Source organism: Podarcis vaucheri (assembly GCF_965113315.1).
Source record: "Podarcis vaucheri genome assembly, chromosome: 14".
NCBI lineage: Eukaryota > Metazoa > Chordata > Lepidosauria > Squamata > Lacertidae > Podarcis > Podarcis vaucheri.
In genome coordinates, this window is record NC_138752.1 from 39019728 (window position 1) to 39040382 (window position 20655).

General features: G+C 47.6%; 2 protein-coding genes across 15 annotated transcripts in view; one reads left to right on the forward strand and one right to left on the reverse strand.

The window, feature by feature from the left end:
* Positions 1-11988, forward strand: part of MAPK8IP3 (mitogen-activated protein kinase 8 interacting protein 3) — a 69686-nt gene extending 57698 nt beyond the window's left edge. For 12 of the 13 annotated variants that reach the window (XM_082200039.1, XM_082200035.1, XM_082200030.1 and 9 more), the window contains 7 exons: positions 53-201; positions 793-964; positions 1104-1217; positions 2748-2786; positions 4571-4753; positions 5193-5336; positions 6811-11988. In XM_082200039.1, the coding sequence (XP_082056165.1) occupies positions 53-201; positions 793-964; positions 1104-1217; positions 2748-2786; positions 4571-4753; positions 5193-5336; positions 6811-6932 (923 nt within the window). In that variant the 3' untranslated portion in view covers positions 6933-11988. The remainder of the gene's footprint in view (positions 1-52; positions 202-792; positions 965-1103; positions 1218-2747; positions 2787-4570; positions 4754-5192; positions 5337-6810) is intronic. The other variant, XR_014213767.1, reaches the window with a different exon arrangement.
* Positions 11989-12217: 229 nt separating this feature from the next.
* On the reverse strand, positions 12218-20042 carry NME3 (NME/NM23 nucleoside diphosphate kinase 3; the record flags this gene model as incomplete). Of its 2 annotated transcripts, none has more annotated exons than XM_082200160.1 (5): positions 12218-13743; positions 15037-15149; positions 16911-17012; positions 18468-18598; positions 19919-20042. In XM_082200160.1, the coding sequence occupies 5 exons, from the start codon at positions 20040-20042 to the stop codon at positions 13626-13628; spliced, it is 588 nt and encodes a 195-aa protein (XP_082056286.1). In that variant the 3' UTR covers positions 12218-13625. The 2 variants fall into 2 exon arrangements, with proteins under 2 accessions (XP_082056286.1, XP_082056287.1); XM_082200161.1 differs by lacking the exon at positions 19919-20042 and adding an exon at positions 19664-19822.
* Between the last annotated feature and the right edge of the window lie 613 nt (positions 20043-20655).

A 20655-nucleotide genomic window follows, 5' to 3' on the forward strand; every position in this document is an offset into this window, starting at 1 on the left:
ACCAGTCCTCTCTACCCATCTTCTTCCTTCTTTCCTGTGCGTTTATCTCTAGACGGTCAGTGGGACCTCAGCAATTACCATCTCATGGACCTGGGTCACACACACCATTCTATTCGCTGCATGGCTGTGGTGTATGACCGAGTGTGGTGCGGCTACAAGAACAAAATCCACGTCATCCAGCCCAAAACGATGCAGATAGAGGTATGGCAAGGGTGTCTCTGAACGAAGGAACATGGCAGAGAATCTAGGAATGCTTTCTAACTAAAAGTACTGTTGGGATTGAAAGTGTTTACTGGCTCATTCATCAATGAAGGCTTTGGGGTGGCTAATTCATGTGAGCCTGTTTTAATCAAAAAGGTCAAGATTTTTTACTGGGGAAACTGCAATTTAAGGGCACCATCTTTTATTGCTAAGATCTCTCATTTGGGGTGAAGGAGGCATCCAACGGAATTGGGTAGTCGGGATTTGCCAATGTGGTAGCCGCTTTACACCTGGAGACACCTTCTCTGACCTTCACAGGCTTCCCTCCCCAGTTGAAGGAAGCAAGCATGGTTCCCCTCCTATTTTGTCCTGTGAGGATAAAACAATCCTGTGAGGGGGGTTAGGAGGAGAGATAGTAAACAACCAGATCCAACTGAGTTTCGGGGTCAGGGCACCGGACCCTCAGCCTGAGAAGAGGTGCTATTTCCTGAACATCATTTCCTGAACGACGACTCTGGCGATTAAGTAAGACCATTTCCAACCATTGTGGAAACCCTGAGAATATTTTCCTTTTCTCCATGCCCTTTCCAGAAGTCCTTTGATGCTCACCCTCGCCGGGAGAGCCAGATCCGACAGCTGGCTTGGATTGGGGACGGTGTTTGGGTTTCCATCCGCCTGGATTCTACGCTGAGGCTGTACCATGCTCACACCCATCAGCATCTCCAGGATGTAGACATTGAGCCCTATGTCAGCAAAATGTTAGGTAAATGAAACAGCACGAGAGACAGCCCTTGGGAGCAGGGGTGGGGACTAGTGCTGTATGAATGAATGAATGAATATGATCGTGGCTTTTTCAGTGACCTACACTACCCTAACTAACTCTGTTTGTGCCTCTCATCCAGGCACCGGAAAGCTGGGTTTCTCATTTGTGCGGATTACAGCGTTACTCATTGCTGGCAACCGTCTGTGGGTAGGGACAGGCAACGGGGTTGTCATTTCCATCCCTTTGACGGAGAGTAAGTCCATTTTCATTTCTTCTGCTGTATGCGTTTTTCCTCTGTATGTGATTTTCTCAAACCGCTTCCCCCTCCTAGCAAGAGGATTTTCTGTGTGTGGATTCCAGCCCTTCACACAAGCTGACCCAAATCCAGCAGACTTTGTTTTTAAAGCTTGCATTCATCCAGCTCTTAACTCGTTGCAGTGAAGTTTGCACAACGAATATCCATTGCAGATTGTGCTTATCACAGAGGCAAACGTTAATCTTACAAGCAAATGCATCTAAACAAGGCCCATTGGTTATTCTTTTTTTTTAAACGAAAAGTAAGTGTCACATCCAGTATTAGTCCTACTCCGAGAAGACCCATTAGCATTACTGGACCTAACTTAGTCACATTCATTCATTTCATTGGGTCTACCCTGAGAAAAACCTAGTTGAAGACCACCTAATGGATCTACTCTGGGTGAATGCTAGATGGATACAACCCCAGATTTGGAATGCATGATTTTGAAAGGAGGGCTAGTGTGGGAGTGTGCTTAATTCCACCTCCCCTGTGTCTTAACGCACAACTGCTTTTCTCTCTGTAAGGTATTTGAATACAAACATCTGCAATGTCACATGCATAATGCAATGTAGATTTTCTATTTTTCTGTACCTGACTTCCCGAGGCCTTTGTATTTTTCCAATATGTCTTTTTTGTGACAAGCTGCAGCTCACAATGTTTTCAGAATGGAGTCCTCTGCAAAGTAATTTAGCCATGAAACACCAGTGTGGTGTGGCAGCTGTGTGAGGTGGTGCAAATAATGTGGTTGGTCATAGGTTTAGAGATCTAGAGACAGCTCTGAGCACAAAGGTTCCCAAACTATGGGACACAAACTCTCCGAGATCTGCAAAAGAGATGCGTTGGGTTTTTTCTCAGACCAGAGATGAAGTGGACATGTAGTGGGAAAGAGTTATGATATTGCTTGATGGAATTTGGGGCAAGGCAATAAACTCCAAAAGAGCTGTTCCCAATCACAGTAGACAGTCCTGGACTAGACATACAAGTAGCCTGAACTGGTTGAAGGCAGCATCCTCTGTTCCTAAATCATGATGGCTTTGGGGCCTAATGCCAGTTTTCTGGTCTTCTATCATTTGGCGAGTCCACTGGAATGTGCCCTCCTGTCCTCTAGGGGGCATGTGTTCATCAGAGGATCCATGGAGAACAAGGGATGGGTCCCAGTCCCTGCATGTGGCTTCCCACCTCAGAGGCAACACCTAGTGGTGCAAAATGGAGATGCAAAGCAGTACTCTGGGTGGATAATTCTCTGACTTCTAAGCACCTGTTGCTGAGACAGCATTTAGTATCAAGTCTCTTAATATTTTCTTATTATTATTTGGTTGTAATGCTGTGCCTCTTGTTAAAAGAAACATATTTTTGTAAAGGAACTAAATGTCAATGTGCTCCTTTTGCTGCTGCTTCCAGTAATTGCTGTTTTCTTCTCTTCCCCAACTTGTGGCCTCTGTTCCTATTTTCCCCTTCCTTCTCTCCCTTGCTTCCTCCTCCTAGCTGTAGTCCTCCACCGAGGTCAGCTCCTTGGGCTCAGGGGTAAGTCCAAGACCTCTTTCCGTCTAGATTCCAGATGCCATCCTATATCTAACCCACTGACTTCTCCATCCTTTAATCCATCCGCTCACTTTTCTTCCTCTGCCTATTCATCCATTCATTCATTCATCTCTCATTTTCATTTGAAATTGCCAAAAAAATGTAGGAGCGGAAAAGTTCTTGTGAATCCGTGTTAGGAACGTTGAGCAGATCATCACTTCTGAAGACCGCCCCTTGCATGTTAAAGTTTCAGACCCTTTCCTTTCTGTTTCTATCTCGTGATGAAAGAAGGTGATGAAGCAGAAATGTGGTCATATGCCTAGGAATTCTTAACATAGCTATACATTTAAACAGAACAACAACAACAAAACCCCACAAGTAGCACTTGTACCACTTCAGAAGACAGAGTGGAAATTGCATGTGAGGACAGTGACAGCCCTGCCACTGGCAAAACAGTGCTGAGTGCTTCTGGGTTTCCCCCATTCCAAACATGTCAAATGATTTGAAATATTTGAAAGTGCATCCTTAACCCAGCCACTTTTATTTTGAAAACAAAGCTGAAGCTGACATGGGGCCCCCAATCTGGAAAATATTCCTAATCCAGATTGGGTGTCAGTTTCCTGATTATAATCACTCCCTTCCTGGATGTGATTTGCCCACAAAGGTACTTTTTGCAGTGAACTGTGCCTTAGGCTAGCAGAAAGCTGGGGTGAGGAGGGTAGAATTTCAGCAGGAAACTCATCAAGGTGCTTTCCAGACTGCAGTTGCTTTTCTTCAAAAAATACAACCAGCCAATTTAAGCATGTAACTCTGGGTCAGTTCAACAAACCTCCTGCAGAATAGCTCTCCTCCCCACTGGCAGAGGAAGGGGGGTGCAGTGGGTGCGGGCCGCCCCGGGTGTCATCCCTAAGTGGGGGTGACATCGCCACCCCACCCTCCTGGGACGCTAGCCCCGCCCCCGCAGGCGACTAGCCCAGCCCCTGGGTACACAGCATTTGCGCTGCTCCACCTCTGCCCCTCCCCCACCATCTGACAGTTCAAAAGGGAGATTTTTTTAAAAAATGAAAGCAGTGAAACCACTTCCAGACCAGCCACATTTCTCTTTATAGGTGTTAAATAAGCTTTTGGAAATCTTTGTCTCAACTCATGGAGCTATACTTCCCAGGGTTCTCTGGGGAGAGAAGAGACGGATTCTTTATTATGTGGTCCTAGTCCTGATAGAACCGAAGAAAATAAAACCAACAGCCATATAAGTAGAATATCATAACATACAAAATACATTAGAATGGGTTGTGATACATCGGTGATATAAAATATCAGGGATATCCAAGTCTGATCCTTTTAGAAAAACTTAATCCAAGATACAAGAGAGGAGAGAAACTGAAACATATTTATCAACACACAGTGCTCAGCAGGCTCCATCTCAGGATATGGCTCTAAGTAAATCTTGTTATACTAATTACCCCCAGTCTGGGGAGATGTTTATTCTCCAGGAGAACACCGTAAGATCTAAAATGTACTAGCTTGAGATACGATCCGAAATCTTAAAATGAGATGTTATTTTTTCAAGGGTAGGCGACATTTTAAAAGTTGCTAGGAACAGACCAGATTGTCAAGCCAGATGTTACTGGACTTTCCCCTCCTGACAATTGGACAGGAGAAGGAATTCATGGCGCTAATGCTTTGTAGGATAATTAAACCAGTTTAGCCATGCGTAGTGCAGTCAGCCCTTACGTTTCCCCCTCCTTATTGCTTGCTTTTAATTTGTGTGTGTGTGTTGCCTTCAGCCAATAAGACATCCCCAACATCTGGAGAAGGGAACCGGCCTGGCGGGATCATCCACGTGTACGGCAGCGACGACAGCAATGACAAGTCTGCCAGCAGTTTTATCCCTTACTGCTCCATGGCTCAAGCCCAGCTCTGCTTCCATGGTCACCGTGACGCGGTCAAATTCTTTGTCTCTGTGCCTGGTAAGCAGAACATCTAAAGTACTCCATGAATGCAATTCTGTCAGTGCATCGTTATGCTGAGAGCTTATCGTGAAACCTGAAGGCTTATGCAGAATTCTGAGGCTCTTTCCATTGCAATGGCCTTTCCTATGATGTTCAAGAACATCTTAAGAATCGCCCTGCTGGATCTCAAGTCCAGGGCATAGCTATCTGGCCCAGCATCCTTTTCTCACTGGGGTCAACCACATGCCCCAGTGAGAAACCCAAAAGGACTTGGGTGCAAACAGCATTCTCGCCATGGGTGATTCCCAGTAACTTTTGGGGCCATTCTGCCAGTGACATTGGATGTAAGACCCATCAGGATGATAGTAGTGTTGATAGCCTTATCCTCCGTCATTTTGGTTGCCCAAAGCTCAGTAGTATATCTCAGCTGCTCAGAACAAGCTCTGGATTCTTTCAGGTAACGTTCTGGCAACCCTGAACGGGAGTGTGCTAGACAGCCCCTCCGAGAACCCCAGCACGGCCACCATCGAGACTGAGGGCCAGAAGCTGAAGAACGTCCTGGTGCTCAGTGGTGGGGAAGGGTACATTGACTTCCGGATTGGTGAGTTCTTTTACATATATATCCTCATTGTGCAGAGCAGCTATGAGTAAAGGACAAGCTAGCGCAGAGTGGCTAAGGAAGAAATTTCTATTATTATTTATTGAATTTATATACTGCCCTATACCTGGAGGTCTCAGAGCAGTTCACAGAATAAAATCAAGATATGAAACCACAAAAGACCTAATAAAAATAAAACAACAACCCAATAGCCCCCCCAAAAAAAAACACATTTTAAATCGGATCAACCAAAAGCCTGGTTAAAAAGGAACGTTTTTGCCTGGCACCTAAAGGTGTGTAATGAAGGCGCCAGGCGAACTTCCCTGGGGAGAGCATTCCACAGACGGGGAGCCACTGCAGAGAAGGCCCCGTTCTCGTGTTGCCACCCTCTGGGCCTCTCAAGGAGGAGGCACACGAAGGAGGGCCTCAGAAGATGATCTCAGGGTCCAGGTAGGTGCATATGGAAAGAGGCGGTCCTTGCAGTATTGCGGTCCTGAGCCGTTTAAGACTTTATAGGTCAAAACCAGCGCTTTGAATTGTACCCAGAAGCTAATTGGTAGCCAGTGCAGTTGGACAGTGTAATAATGCTCAAACCGTGTTGCTCTGATGAGCAACCTGGCCGCTGAATTCTGCACTAGCTGAAGTTTCCGAACCGTCTTCAGAGGCATGTCACATTCATAAGTACCACTTTAAGCGTGTCCTGTACTTTAGGGGTTCTGAGTTGTCCTGTTGTTGTCCATAGCTGGTGCAAGGGCCCTGATTTTGATTGGGATTGCGGCAGGGACGAAGGGATGAATGGCCCTTCTCTCCATGCCATAGTCCCCCTCTGAGTCATACTTCCCTCTCACATCATCTATTTGTTAAAAGAAAAAGCAACCACACCATGGCAAACATCCGTATCTTGTTTGGCCCTTTGAGAGTTACAGCGCAGGACATCCTGCTTCCATCCTTTCCTCTGCCACAGACTCAGCAGTTCCCCAACTCCCCTGCTTGCACAGACCACTTAGAAGTTGCTGAGAGTCTTGGTGGATCACCTAAGTGATTTTTTTGACCTGTTGTAGCAATGGAAATGTGCTGCGCTAAATAAGGTGTGTTTTTTAATTGTATTTTTAACTGCTTCTGTAATTATCTCATTTCTTATTGTACTACAATAAAAAGAAGCAATAAAACCACAATTAAAAATCAGTATGAATATGTAATGCAGACACACCATGGATGACCTGAATCAAGCTTTCTGCTCAGGAGAACTAGATGAATTTTGACCTCTCCCACTCCGCAGCTCTCCATTTGCAGAACTTGGATAACTTGGGTCTACAGAGTTGGGGTAAAGATTATAATGATGTATGCAAAGCACTCTCAGGCATCTAAAGATGCTATGTAAATGGTACCTATTACTAATGATTGGGAGGCCTGCTTGGTGGAGCTTTGGTGCTTCCAAGTTCTTCTCTTCCATTCATTGTACAAGGTCTCTCCACAGGTGATGGAGAAGATGACGAGACGGAGGAAAACGCAGGAGAAGCCACCCAAGTCAAGCCCATCCTCTCCAAGGCTGAACGGAGCCACATCATTGTGTGGCAAGTTTCCTACATCCCCGAATGAGCTACTCTTGTCTTTTCTTTTTCTGCCAATTATAACTCTCTCCCCTCTGATCCCCCCAAACTCCCGGAATGCCAGTATGTACATACCAGAACTCCTGCATTTCTCCTACTGCTGGAAAACCAAGGCCCCAGACAACCAACCGCAGCAGCTCCTGCACTGGATAGCGGCTCCCTCCCTCATCTAACCTCCAAACTTGCAGCTTTCATCTTGGGCCTGCATGCTTTCTAAAATGGCTGGGTTACTGCCAGCTTTCCAAAGGGGGAGAACCATGGCAATGAAGGCCCCTCCGCCCCCAAGTGAGGCAACGAGAGATGCACAGGCAGAGCGGACTTGGCTTGGATGAGGTTTTCAAGACGGTCCCCTCCCTCCTTCCTTCATCTGCCTGCATGGAAGAACTAAGATGTTTGCCGGCTCTTGCCCCTGCCCACTTCACCACCACGGAGGCAGCGTTGACGGCATGCACTGGTCTGCAAACCAGGACTAGAGAGATGGATCCCATCATAGCAAAGCGATCATTCCAACCTTGTCTCCTTCGCTGTCTCTCTTTGGGACCTGCTCACAGGGGATTATCTGGGATAAATTGGGAGGTTGGGAATCCAAAAGAGCGTATGGATGCGTTTGGGAAGACTGTGGTATGGAAGTCAACAGCGGGACATCAGTGCCCAGAGACGGACCACAGGCACATGATGGGCTTCCACCGCTGAAGCTGTTTAGATCTGGGCCTGGGCACTTAAAAGCATAACTCAAGTCAGTAGAGCATGAGACTTTTAATCTCAGGGTCATGGGTTTGAACCCCACGTTGGGGTTTTGCAGGAGGTTATGGTCCCTTCCAACTTGACACTTCTGTGATTCTATTTATGGGAGACCTCTTGGAGAGTCCCGGGGTGCCCAGTTCTGAACTCCTTCGAGGAAGGGGAAGATTCAAGCCTAACAAATATCATATATAATAATTCAGGTGAGAGGCACAATTGGTAGACTTGAAGGTGGAACGGGCATCTCCAGCTCTTTGTAGCAGTGGGTGGTGTGCTGATGGAGAGGAAGGCAATATGTATGTTTAGCTGGTATGTGGAGAGTCATTGAAAGAACTGGGAAGTCCTCTGCTGCTGAAAGGCCACCAAGGTGTGCTTTGTGCTCCTTTACCTTGTGCTACTCCACTAGGGCCCCAATGGAGACTTGGGTGCTGCAACTGGCTCTCAAGAGGTATTCAAATGTATCTTGCAGGCAATTCAGGAAAGCAAGCAGTCAAGATGGAGACTAGGCCCCTCCCTCTCCATGACATGTATTGAAACCAATGAAAGCAGACTTGGACTTGGGGGAGATGGAGCAAGGCAGTCGGTGGAGAGGTATGTGCTTGGGGAGGATGGGCTGGGGAAATGAAGAAACGGGGAAAGGAGCTGAGGAGAAGACATTGGTCCTTTGTTAAGCGGCTTCCAGAAGCAGCAAGAGAAGGAAGCAGAGGTGGTCTTGTTGGGAGAGGATGTTGAGAAAGCAGCACCCACAGCTGTGGCATGCAAGTTAGGGCGCTGCCACTCTGCTGGCTGCTCACCCGGTTGATGGCAGGTGTGCACACTCATAACATGCATCCCACCTGTTGCTCCCCTTCTCTTGCCCCCACCCTGCCACATCCAGTGGCAGTTCCATCCCAGCCAGTGAGCCCTGTCTCATGCTTCGTGACTCGGCACCAGTGACTGGGAGTGGATTGCTGCTTGAGATGAAGTTGTAAACAGCTGGTCCTCTGGGATATAAGGAGGTTTCTGCCGTAGGCAGTTCAGAGGCTGATGAACTTTAAAGGCTGTGGGAGGAAGCAGCAGGAAGAAGCCCAGAAATGTTAAGTGCTCTTAACGTCTTATTTAAATCTCACAGAACCTTTCACGTTTTAATTTTCTTTGAAGCCAGGGGAGACCAAGGTTTTTTAGAGAGGGAGGTGGGTCTTCCTTAGAGAGAGAAAGACGGGGGGGGGGGCAACTTCCTGGCAGTTCTTGGTAGAGTCAAAGCTTGGGACTGTCCACGTGCCCCTTTCTTTGTGCGCTTTGCAGCAGAGGGAGATTATTGCAGGCTTTTTTCTTTCTTTTTGCATCTCTCAGGCCTCCCCTGCCTGCCCTTGTGGGCAATGTTTTCTTTCTCCATGCCTGAATGAGGTCTGAGAAAACATAGACTAAAAAGGAAGTCCAGTCATAGTCTGAACAGCTTGTGGGAACACTTGCCCCAGTCCAGTCAACCGTACCACGCTGTGACTTAGCCCCCTTTCTGGTGTGCTGAGAGTAGTGGCTTGGGTATGGCAGGCACACAAGCACCATGGCACACATATCGAATGCCTTACAGCTCCATTTCTTAACACCTGGCCACAAGCTGGACCTCTTCAGAGACCCCTACTCTTATGTGTGGTTTTATGTCACTTGCTTACTCAAAGCCACCCAGAGCCACAGAATGTACAAAGAGATGAAAGAAATATGGCAAAGGCTGAAAAGGTCTGTGGGTTCCGCACAACAAACCAAGATGAAGAAAAAACAAGAAAGAGACGTTAAGCGGTAAAGCTGGTGGGTGGGGAGGACGTAGGGACTTGCAAGTCGACATTGTCGATCTCTGGCCCATAATTTTTCGCCAAGAGCAGGAGAGAGGAAATCTAGAAGGCTAGTGAAGTCATTGGGGTAGTTTGATTTGAAAGAGCACCAAATGTGGTTAAGTAGCTGCAGCAAGGCTTGAGATCAAATGGGGGCTTTATTCATGATGAGAAAGAGAGTGAGGCTTACAGGGTAGGTAGCAAAGGCGGAGGGAACAGGTATCAGGAGCAGAGCATCTGCTTTGCAGGAAGAAGATTCAGTCCCTGCCATCTTCAGTTTAAAAAATGATCAAGAAGAGAGCGGGTGGTGGGAAAGACCTCGTCATAAGACTCTGGGCAGCCACTGCCAGGCAGTCTACATGGTACTGGGCAAAATGGAATGTCTCAGCTGCTGTAAAAGCAGCTTCCTAGGTTCTCCTATTTTTATTCTGTCCATTAAGTTTCCAGATTTCAGGCCACTCTTGAGAGCCAGTGTGGTGTAGTGGTTAAGAGCGGTAGTCTTGCAATCTGGGGAACTGGGTTCGTGTCTCTGCTCCTCCACATGCAGCTGCTGGGTGACCTTGGACTAGTCACACTTCTCTGAAGTCTCTCAGCCTCACTCACCTCACAGAGTGTTTGTTGTGGGGGAGGAAGGGAAAGGAGAATGTGAGCCGCGTTGAGACTCCTTAGGGTAGTGATAAAGCGGGATATCAAATCCAAACGCTTCTTCTCTTCTTAGGCCTTACCCTACCAGACCTACCTGGAGGTGACACACTAGGGAGATATCAACAATTTCACTGAGCGCAGCTAACACCTTATTTTCCATGTCACAAGGAGGTCCCAACCCTTTGGGATTGGCTTTTCAGTAAACAAGAAGCCAGACCGCCTCCTGATACTTCTCCTATGGAAAGGGTTTTGTTGCCCAATGCCAGCATATCCTAGCTGTTTTCTAGACTACTGATGAAATAATAGTGTGCAGGAGAGAGAAGAGCAGATTGTTAAGACACCCTTTCATTATTCCATTTGAAACAGCAGTGCCATCAGCCAAGATTTGCTATTCTCTTGGGGCAAGTTAGCAAGTAATACCACTAATCTATCCTGTCACATTCCCCACCACCATGCCTGCCCCACTGCAACCCTAGTGCTCTGCTCAGAAAGATGGCCACAGTCCAGGTGGAGTTGAATCTCTGTTCATTAGAGGGCAAAAGACATAAGACAGCTAATCCTCTGTGCTTGTCCCAATTAAGTAGAGAATGAAGCAGATCTTGTACCGCTTGCTCTGAAGTGGGGGAGAGGGGAGCTGGGAAGGCGACACAGGGCCTGTAGCTCACAGGTAGAATATCTGCCTTCCATGCAAAAGGTCCTGGGTTATAAATAAAAGCCCTGATGTCTCCAGGTAGAGTTGGGGAAAGCTCCTGCCTGTCAGTGTAGACAATACTAAGCTAGATGGACCACTCGCCTGACTATTCTTATGCTTCCTATGTTCTTATTTTGTTCAGTCTGTTCTGGGGGTGAAATACCTTTTGGAAGGGGTGGGAGGAAACTAACGTGACCTGGAGAGCAACCTGACAACAGCAGAGCCTGGGAGGAGAGAGAAAGGGAAGTCGGTTTTTTAAAAGTGAGGACCGGTGGGGTGGGCAGCTTTGGCTTAGGCACTACTTAGCAATGGTGCAGCTAGGTGGTTTTAGACTCTGGCCTTAATGGTCTCCCAGCCCGGCAGACCTTTAGATGGGAACATGTATTGCTTCACTTACTGCATTTTTGAAGTAAGCTGCATTTGGGAAGGGGGGAGCTGCTCATTCTGCTGAGTTGGGTCTGTGTCCCATAACTTCTGCCCCCAAAGCCCTACCCCTACAGCACCACGGCAGTTGAGAGGGCGAGCATGTGGAGTCCGACAGGGTGCCATCGTTTTAAAACTGATCTACCTGTTGCCAAAAGACCCGCGAGCAGGAATACTTCCTCATGCAGAACTGAACCAAGGTATGGTCTTTTTTAAACAAAAACAAAAACAGATACAACTGCAAAGCCTCCTGCAGTTCTCAGTTCCCAGCATTTATTAGTCAGGATACTGCTCCTTTTGCCTCCCCTGCCTACAAATATATGCCCAAAGAACCTTTCACAGTTTGAAGTTACGTTTTCATTGAAAAGAAGCACATGTTCAAGGTGGGGGGGGGGACGCGGGGGGAGGGAGAGGCGTAGCTATGGGGAGAAAGCCTCACAGTGCTGGCTGTTGACTCCTGATAGCTACTTGCCGGCAAGATAAAAGCTGATTTGACTTACAGACACCTCCCCGCCACATCTCCACTGTGATGTATGTAAAGTTAACTTGTATGTTATAAAAGGAATTTTTTAAAAAGTGTCTTAAGGCCTGTCAACTCTGCTGTTTTGGTCTAAAGATGTAAAGAGACTGCTGTATGAAAAAACAACCCCACTCTCCCTATGCTTTGTCCCTTATACGCTATCCAAAAGATGACCATATCTGTTCTGTATGTAATAAAAAAAAGTGTGTTAACATCACAGATTCGAGAGCATTGATAAACACACACTAGAAGTGGCATTTTTAAGGAGCTACTGCCATGAAATTTATTGCATCTTTTGATGGTGCACATCCGAGTGATGGGGCAGGGGGGGGTGTCACCTGCAACAATATGGTGCAAGTATGAAGTGCCCTTGTTCTGTACTCCCAGCCAGCCATCCACACCCTTTTCCAAGATACACCACCCTGACAGACACAGAGTAAAAACGATTGCCTTTTCCCAAAATTTATTTTACAAAAGCAAAACGCAGCCAGTATTTAAAAAGTAGCCCTGTACATATTTATAGATGTAAACAATCTCCTTTTGGGAAATATCTGGAAGAACAGTAACATGCAGTGGGATGAAAGATCCCAGAGGAAAACACAGGAACCATGATAGCCTAGGAACAATACTTCTCCAGCCAGGTCCCAACTTAATGGGATTTGGCTGTTTCTATCAGAGGCCTCCAGAAATGCCATCTTCCGCTCCCAAATCCCAGCATTCTGTTCCTACTGAATAGTTGTCAGCTGTGAATAAGATTATTTTAAAAAACAACACAGGTGGACAGTGGTCCTCCAAATGTTGTTGGACTCCAACTCCCATCAGCTCCAGACAGCATGGCCAACAGTCAGAGGTGATGGAGGCTCCAACATCTGGAGACCTGAATATTTGCCATCCCTAAGATAAAACATGCACTAAAGCAGCTCCCCCCCCCCCGCCGTCCTGGACTATTGGAGAAAGTGGGGCAGGTATGAGATACGAGCAGCGTGAATTCTGCATTTCAAGTCATTGCCCAAAAAGAAATTGCATTCACTAGAGAGAGAGCAGGACGTAACATCAGCTGTATAAGCCCTGTTGCTCAAGCTCGGGATATTGCTAGCTGCGAGCAATTGTTTGTATTTGCTGCTGCTTAAGTAAAGCGAAACAGCACAACTCCCCTTGCTTCTGTCTTATTTGATGTTTCCTTTTGGAAAGAGCAGGGGCAGCAGGCTGGATCTGTATTTCCCCCACTCTTCCCATGCGTAAAGTTGGGAAAGTAGGAAGGGCCAGTCACCTGATGTTGCAATTACGTTGGGTGGCCTATTTTCGCCTGCGTTGTTTGAAATCAAACTCTTGTGGCCAGAGGCATGGTGCTTTGCAACCCCAAAGATGCTGCGGACAGCAGGATGCAAGCCCAGGCAATCCACTGACTAGGATTGCAAAGTGGGGTCTGTGCCCTGTAGCTAGTAAAACTGTGGCCTAACATAGTGGGGTAGTCTTTGCAGGCTTGGATTGGGAGGCAGCAGGAAAACCACTAATGAAGCCCTTTGAAAATACATTCTAAAAGAGAACTGGAATCCCTTTGGTGTGTGGTTTTCCATATTGGTTTAATAGCGCAGATTTCTCTAATATTGCCCCCAAAAGGCTATAATTGGGGGCTGGGGAGGCAGGGGGAAAGGGAATTAAATTACTAGCTGTTAAACTGACATGATATGTTTGTTCAGATCTAAAATACTCCCGCCCTTTCTCTTCCCCACCCAACTCAACAAAAGAAAAAAGCTACCCAGGGGAATCCCAGATAAGCTGAAAGGGAATGGACGGGTTTGTGCAGTGCCTTTGTGACAGCAGCAGAGGGGGCCGGACTTCAGCTGCTCTGCCTTACTCATAAATCCAGTGATCTGCACTGTCTTCCCAGCAGGCCAGTTCATCTGTGCGGAACCAGAGCAAGATCTCTCGCTGGGCGCTCTCCACCGAATCGCTCCCATGGATCACATTCCTGTAGGGAAAAGGAACAAATATATCCCACGGTGCAGCTGGATGCATTGTGCCACAGTTAACTAAGTTCTTGTGCAATTGGGCATATATGAATACGATGAGCTAGGTTTCAATTGCCAGGTACAGAAAAAAGCTCCTGCCAAATCCCGGAGAGCTGCTGATAGGCCAGATGGACAAATGATGTGACTGCTCACATTCACACCATACATTTAAAGTGCTGCGATTCCACTTTAAGCCGCCACTGCTTTCTCCCAAAGACTGCTGGGAAACTGTCCGTGGTGCTGAGAGGAGACCCCTGATTCCCCTCACAGAGCTACCGTTCTCAGAGAGGTCTAATCATAAATCCCTCTTCAAAGGAAACTGGAAATTGTAGCTCTGCAAGGGGAATAGGGCTCTCCAAAGAACTGTCAGCACCCTTGACTAACTCCAGCTCCCACAATGTATGGTGTGGATTTGGGCTCTATACAACAGCTTCTTATGTTCCTAACAGGGTAGGGGGAAAGGGATGAAAAATGATCATTTCCATTTTTATAACCTTATGCAATAATTCATCAGAGTCTTTTCTTATTTTCCAATTCTTTGCTGTTCGTTTCCCACTTCTTGCTGCTGCTTCCCCTCCTGCCCCATTTTCCCAGCTCTCTCTCTTTCTTTCCCTTATAAAAGGTCCATTTTGCTGAGGGAGGGTGTTTGCTCACAGACGGGATGGACTGTATTAACAGCATGTGTATTGGCAGGCAGGGACTCGCCAACAATAAACCCTGGAAGAAGCAAAAATACTCCACTTGCCTTTCAAATCTATGAAGCTGGAGGTCATTTCTAACATTACTGGGAGGCAGTTTAATTTTGGCCCATGTTCACATAAAAATGCTTCCTTCTTACTTACAAACCCATAATCTACATTGGCTGCATTCACATGTCACAATAAACCCTTGTCCACCCAAATTAGCCTGATTTGGTTTGGAATTTGGTTAGATCTAGTGCACAGTCCAATCTGAAACATTTGCACTAAACAGGATTTTGATTATTTTTGCTAGACACACAGAATGTGTGAACAATGCCCCTATCTCCTAATGCAGAAACAAAAAGGCCTTCCTGATTTATTTATTTTTAATCATCCTCTGATTTAGTTTCCACTCTGTTTACAGGAATGCAGTTTTAGAGCATCTCAGGCAGAAAACGGCACCTGGCTGAGCCCCCATTCCTTGCTGTGGTGGACCAATAGTTGCATTGCCGGAGTCACACAAAACGGTCAGAAGAGAGAACTGCCCCAAAAGTAAACAAGGTTTTCACTCACTTGCCAACTTCAATGCAGAAGTCACCTCGGATAGTCCCAGGCTTGGAATCTGCTGGGTTAGTTTCGCCGATCATGACGCGAGCTGTCTTCACCACTTCCAGTCCCTGCCAAACCTGGGGTGAAGGGATGAAAAACTCCCACTAGCATTCGAACTTTTGGTGACCCGAGACACACCTTTAGCCTCATTGCACATTTAGGGAGCCCTTTCTTTCTTTGTTGCTGCCTATTTGGATGGTGGTCGTGCTGTTGCTGGTGTCGCCTGCCTTAGATCAAACCGTGACCCACTTGCTGAAAACCTATGGAAAAGGCAACCTTCTCAGTGCCAGTGGCCTTGTTCTGCTAAACCACTTGAGAAAACATTCCTGGGGAAGAGGGAAGTGATGAGCTTCCTTCTCAAAGAGATAGTATTTCTTACAAGGTTTCCCAACACCCCCCCCCCCCCCGTGTTCTGCTGTCTGGGATCTTGGAGGGCAAAATGTCAGAACGTGCCAACAAGACTGCTCTTCTGTACTTGTGTATTGTTAGAAAATATACCGTATTTTTCGCACCATAGGGCGCACCGGACCATAGGGCGCACCCAGTTTTTAGGGGGGGAATTCAAGAAAAAAATATTTCCCCCCCCCCCGCAGCCCCAAAGAGCAGCGTACAGGCTGCACACAACCTCTCCCTGCCGGAGGGGTTGCGTGCAGCTATGGATCAAGCCAAGGCAGCGAGCGGGATGGATCCCGCTCGCTGTTTTGGCTTCCCCTTTAGCCCCGTGCAGCCTCTCCCTCCGGCAAGGAGAGGCTGCGTGGGGCTGAAGAATCCATAGCCCCGTGCAGCCTCTCCTTGGCAGAGGGGCTGCGCGCAGCTATGGAGGAAGCCAAGGCAGCGAACGGGATGGATCCCGCTCGCTGTTTTGGCTTCCCCTTTAGCCCCGTGCAGCCTCTCCTTGGCGGAGGGGCTGCACAGGGCTTTCCTGGCTTTACTGGGAGGTGGGGGGATATTCCCTCACCTCTCCCAAAAGCCCGCAGAAGCCGTGCAAACCCTTTAAAGGGATCGCGGCTTCTCCTGGCTTTTGTGAGAGGTGAGGAAATTCCCCCACCTCCCGCAAAACCGGCAGAAGCCACGCGCCTTTTAAAAGGGCTGCACGGCTTCTCCTGGGAGGCGGGGGGAGTCCCCCACCTCCTGCAAAACTGGCAGAAGCCGCGCACCTTTTAAAAGGGCTGCACGGCTTCTCCTGGGAGGCGGGGGGATTCCCCCACCTCCCGCAAAACCGGCAGAAGCCGCACGCCTTTTAAAAGGGCTGCACGGCTTCTCCTGGCTTTCCTGGGAGGTGGGAGAAGGGACTGATATGATTACCGAGGAAGTCAGTCCCTTCTCCCTCCTGTTGAAAAGCCCGCAAGAGCGCACGGAGCTTGTGTGCGGCTCTTGGGGGCTTTTCCCGCCTGCCTCCCCCCTGCATTCGTTCCATAGGACGCACACACATTTTCCCTTGCTTTTTAGGAGGGAAAAAGTGCGTCCTATGGTGCGAAAAATACGGTAGATGTGTTAGGAGATAGGACCCTCACATAGAAGAAGAAGAAGAAAAAGAAGGAGAAGGAGATGAAGGAGAAGAAGAAGGAGAGTTTGGATTTGATACCCTGCCTTTCACTCCCCTTTGGGAGTCTCAAAGGAGCTAACATTCTCCTTTCCCTTCCTCCCCCACAACAAACACTCTGTGAGGTGAGTGGGGCTGAGAGACTTCAAAGAAGTGTGACTGGCCCAAGGTCACCCAGCAGCTGCATGTGGAGGAGCGGAGACGCGAACCCAGTTCCCCAGATTACGAAACTACCGCTCTTAACCACTACACCACACTGGCTCTCATAGCAAAATGCATTTGTTATTTCACTCACCATGGCCACAACAGGTCCAGAGCTCATGTATTTCACCAGGCGGTTATAGAAAGGACGCTCACGGAGGGCGATGTAATGCTCCTTCAACAAGTCTTCGGAAGCCTAATCAATCAATCAATCATTTTATTTGTATGCTGCCTTTCCAAAGTCAAAATCGTATTAAAAAATTGCAAAATAGAAACATAGCAAAAGTAGTCATAAAACAGTAAACCAAACATCAAAAAGTGCACAAGTTGAAGAATTTCCACATAAATCATAGGATCCAAAATAAAGATACAAAAAATCAACATCAACAACCCCAACACCCCCCCAAAAAATCCCTAAACAATACTCCAGCTTTGGTAGTTGGGAGTTTGTCAGGGCCCCATCCTTCCAGCCAAGTGGGAAAAGCCCTACAAGGCAGGAAGCAGGTCTTCCAGGATGAACACGTGGTCAAACACATGCCACAGACTTGATCAATGATGTGTAGTTCTATAAACAATTTTGCTGATTTTTAGTATGTTTCGACTGTTTTTAGTCTTTTATTTTGTGTGTGTAAACTGCCCTGGGAACTTGCTTGAAGGGTGGGAGTAAATTCTCCTAGGGTTATGATGATAATCAAAGATCAGGAAATTAACAGTTGAGTCAGCATCATTATCACCACCATCAGTTTATATATTTATAGGCCACTTTGCCACAGAATTGTGCCCCAAGCGTCTCACAACCCAGCAAACAAACCCAAAAATACAACCATGCAAAATTAAGAACAATTTAAACATTAAGAACAATTTAAAATAACAATGATGTCAATGAATCCAGAAAATACTTACATACAATGTTAGATAAGGCAATACAAATAAGCCAACCTAATTTAATCGGTTTTAACTAGGGAAGCAGGCAGAGGCAACAACAGACCCTGTTCCAGCTGAATTGTCCTTTCTCCGCCACCCCACCAATTTTAAATGTTCTTTTGTGGTCCTTTAAATTTGTAAACTGCCTTGGGTGCTGTGGTAGAAAAGCAGTTTATAATTTCAATGAATAAACCAACAAAATATAGAGAATAACCCCCAACACAAAAATAGAATGATAGCGTGCAAAGATAATATACAACACTGGGTGCGATCAAACTGTAGCCTTCAACCTCCAGGTCTCTGGTCTTCAGGCCAAATTTGGCCCACCAGGCACCCCCCATTTGGCCTATAAGACAATTTCCCCCAAACACAGTCATTTCCTCCACACCTGGCATCCTATGTGAAGCAAGGTGTGTGGCAGGTAGAGCTGTAGCTAAATCAGCTGCTTCCACCCCAATGCCTATAGAAAGCAGGACTAGAAGCCTGGTGCAGAGGGAATTCAATCCCACTTGGTTGTTGTCTCTCCCCCACAATGAGCCACCTTTGACAGATGGATGGGACAACCCACTTGTCAATCACCTGGTGTCCAATGATTGACAAGTGGGTAGCCCTAAGTTAGCCCACAGAATGGAGGTGGCAGGAAGATAAAGATGTGGTCCACTGGGTCATAAAGGTTCCCCATCCATCTCTCAACAAAGAGCTTAGGTACTCAGCCAAGTATTCTGACCTGCATGAGCTTCATGGCCACCAGTTTGAAGCCCTTCTTCTCGAAGCGTCGGATGATCTCTCCAACCAGATGCCGTTGTACCCCATCTGGCTTAATGGCCAGGAAGGTGCGTTCATTTACACCGGTGAATGCTGGAAAATAAGAGGAGAAGAGAGATTTAATGTATATATTTTGAGGAGGACATGCAATACATGCTGCGCAGCTGAGGAAGGGCAAGATTTCTGAAAATCACAAGTGAATACTATTGTACTCAGGTCCTGCTTGCAGGTTTCCCACAGTACGTGGTTTTTTTTTCCCCTCTAGAAAAATAGGTGCTGGTACTCACCATTTAGTTCCTACAGTAAGTGCCGCACTTTCTAACAACAAAAAAGAGGTTTTATCGTGTTTTTGATATTCTGTTGGGAGCCGCCCAGAGTGGCTGGGGAAACCCAGCCAGATGGGATGGGTATAAATAATAATAATATAATATTATTATTACCCTTGAGTACCCCCTGAAAATCCTGGGGTGCGGGTGGTGCTGTGGGTTAAACCACAGAGCCTAGGACTTGCTGATCAGAAGGTTGGCGGTTCGAATCCCTGCGATGGGGTGAGCTCCCGTTGCTCGGTTCCAGCTCCTGCCAACCTAGCAGTTCGAAAGCACATCAAAGTGCAAGTAGATAAATAGGTACTGCTCCAGCGGGAAGGTAAACGGCGTTTCCGTGTGCTGCTCTGGTTCGCCAGAAGCAGCTTAGTCATGCTGGCCACATGACCTGAAAGCTGTACGCCGGCTCCCTTGGCCAATAAAGCGAGATGAGCGCCGCAACCCCAGAGTTGGCCACGACTGGACCTAATGGTCAGGGGTCCCTTTACCGTTACCCCCTGGAAAAAGCACTCTCCACAGCCATCTAGTTGGCCACTGTTGGCCATCTAGTTGTACCAGCACCGTTTGGCCTGATCCAACAGGGCTCTTTTTATGTTTGTGTGTTTTTATCTAGAAGACACCAGGTTGGCGAAAATTGACTTAGCCAATTGGGGCGGGGGCGGGGGCGGGCGGGGTGGAGGGCAGGCACAGGGCGTTGCTTCCCGATGGCAAAAGAACAGACATGCAGTACGGCTAATTCAGCATGACCCAGCTACAGAGAGAGGGAAGGGCTGGTGAGGCACCCCCAGATCTCAGCCTGCAAAGTTGGGCACCCCTAGATCTCAGCAACGCTCACCTGTTTGGAAGATGCTGGCAAACAGGGCCAGCAGGAAGATCATGGCGTTAGCAGCGGCAGCAGCAGCAGCAAAGAAGACCCATAGAGCGAAGGGAAGAACTGGGGAGGACGCGCACGCCGGCCGGCAGCGTGGATCGGGAGCGCGCACGCTGATGACGAGAGGGGGAGTCTACTCAAGGGGAAGTAGCAGCACCAGCAGCAGAAGGGATGGGAGATTCCGCTCCTTTCTAAGGCTCCGATCCTGAACACACTTACCTGGAAGGAAGTCCCTTTGGGCATCTGAGCAGTCGTAGAGAGGATTGTGCTCTGACGCTGGTCTTTTTACTGGCGGCGTTTCGCTTTTGCAAGTCTCCAAACGACGTTTAAAAGTTCTGTGCATCTGCATGTAAGTCAGTGGAGCAGACAGGTTTTCCTGTGCCATTCCATGACTCCGATACCTTTGCTGAAGCAACGTCTTTAAAACAAACGAGCCGCAACAGCAACATTTTGCCCGGTCAACCTGAACCAGCATTAACCCCACTTCGAACCTGCAATGTGAATAGTGGACGACATCTTTGTGCCGCTGAAGTCGCTGTGTCTCAGCCACGGCCCGCCCTCCCCTCCTTTATTTGCAACCGAGGGAGGTTGCCGTAATCCGGCTATTGCTTTTAAATCAGGAACGGGGAGCCCACCGCCCGCCCCACGTTGTTTGACTACAAGTCCCATCATCGCTGACCGTCGGGCCACCCTCACTGGAGCTGATGGGACTTGCGAGTCCCGATCACACATTAAAAATAAAAAAAATCCTTCCAGTAGCACCTTAAAGACCAACTAAGTTAGTTCTTGGTATGAGCTTTCGTGTGCATGCATGGTATCTGAAGAAGTGTGCATGCACACGAAAGCTCATACCAAGAACTAACTTAGTTGGTCTTTAAGGTGCTACTGGAAGGAATTTTTTTATTTTGACTATGGCAGACCAACACGGCTACCTATCTGTAACTGCGACCACACAT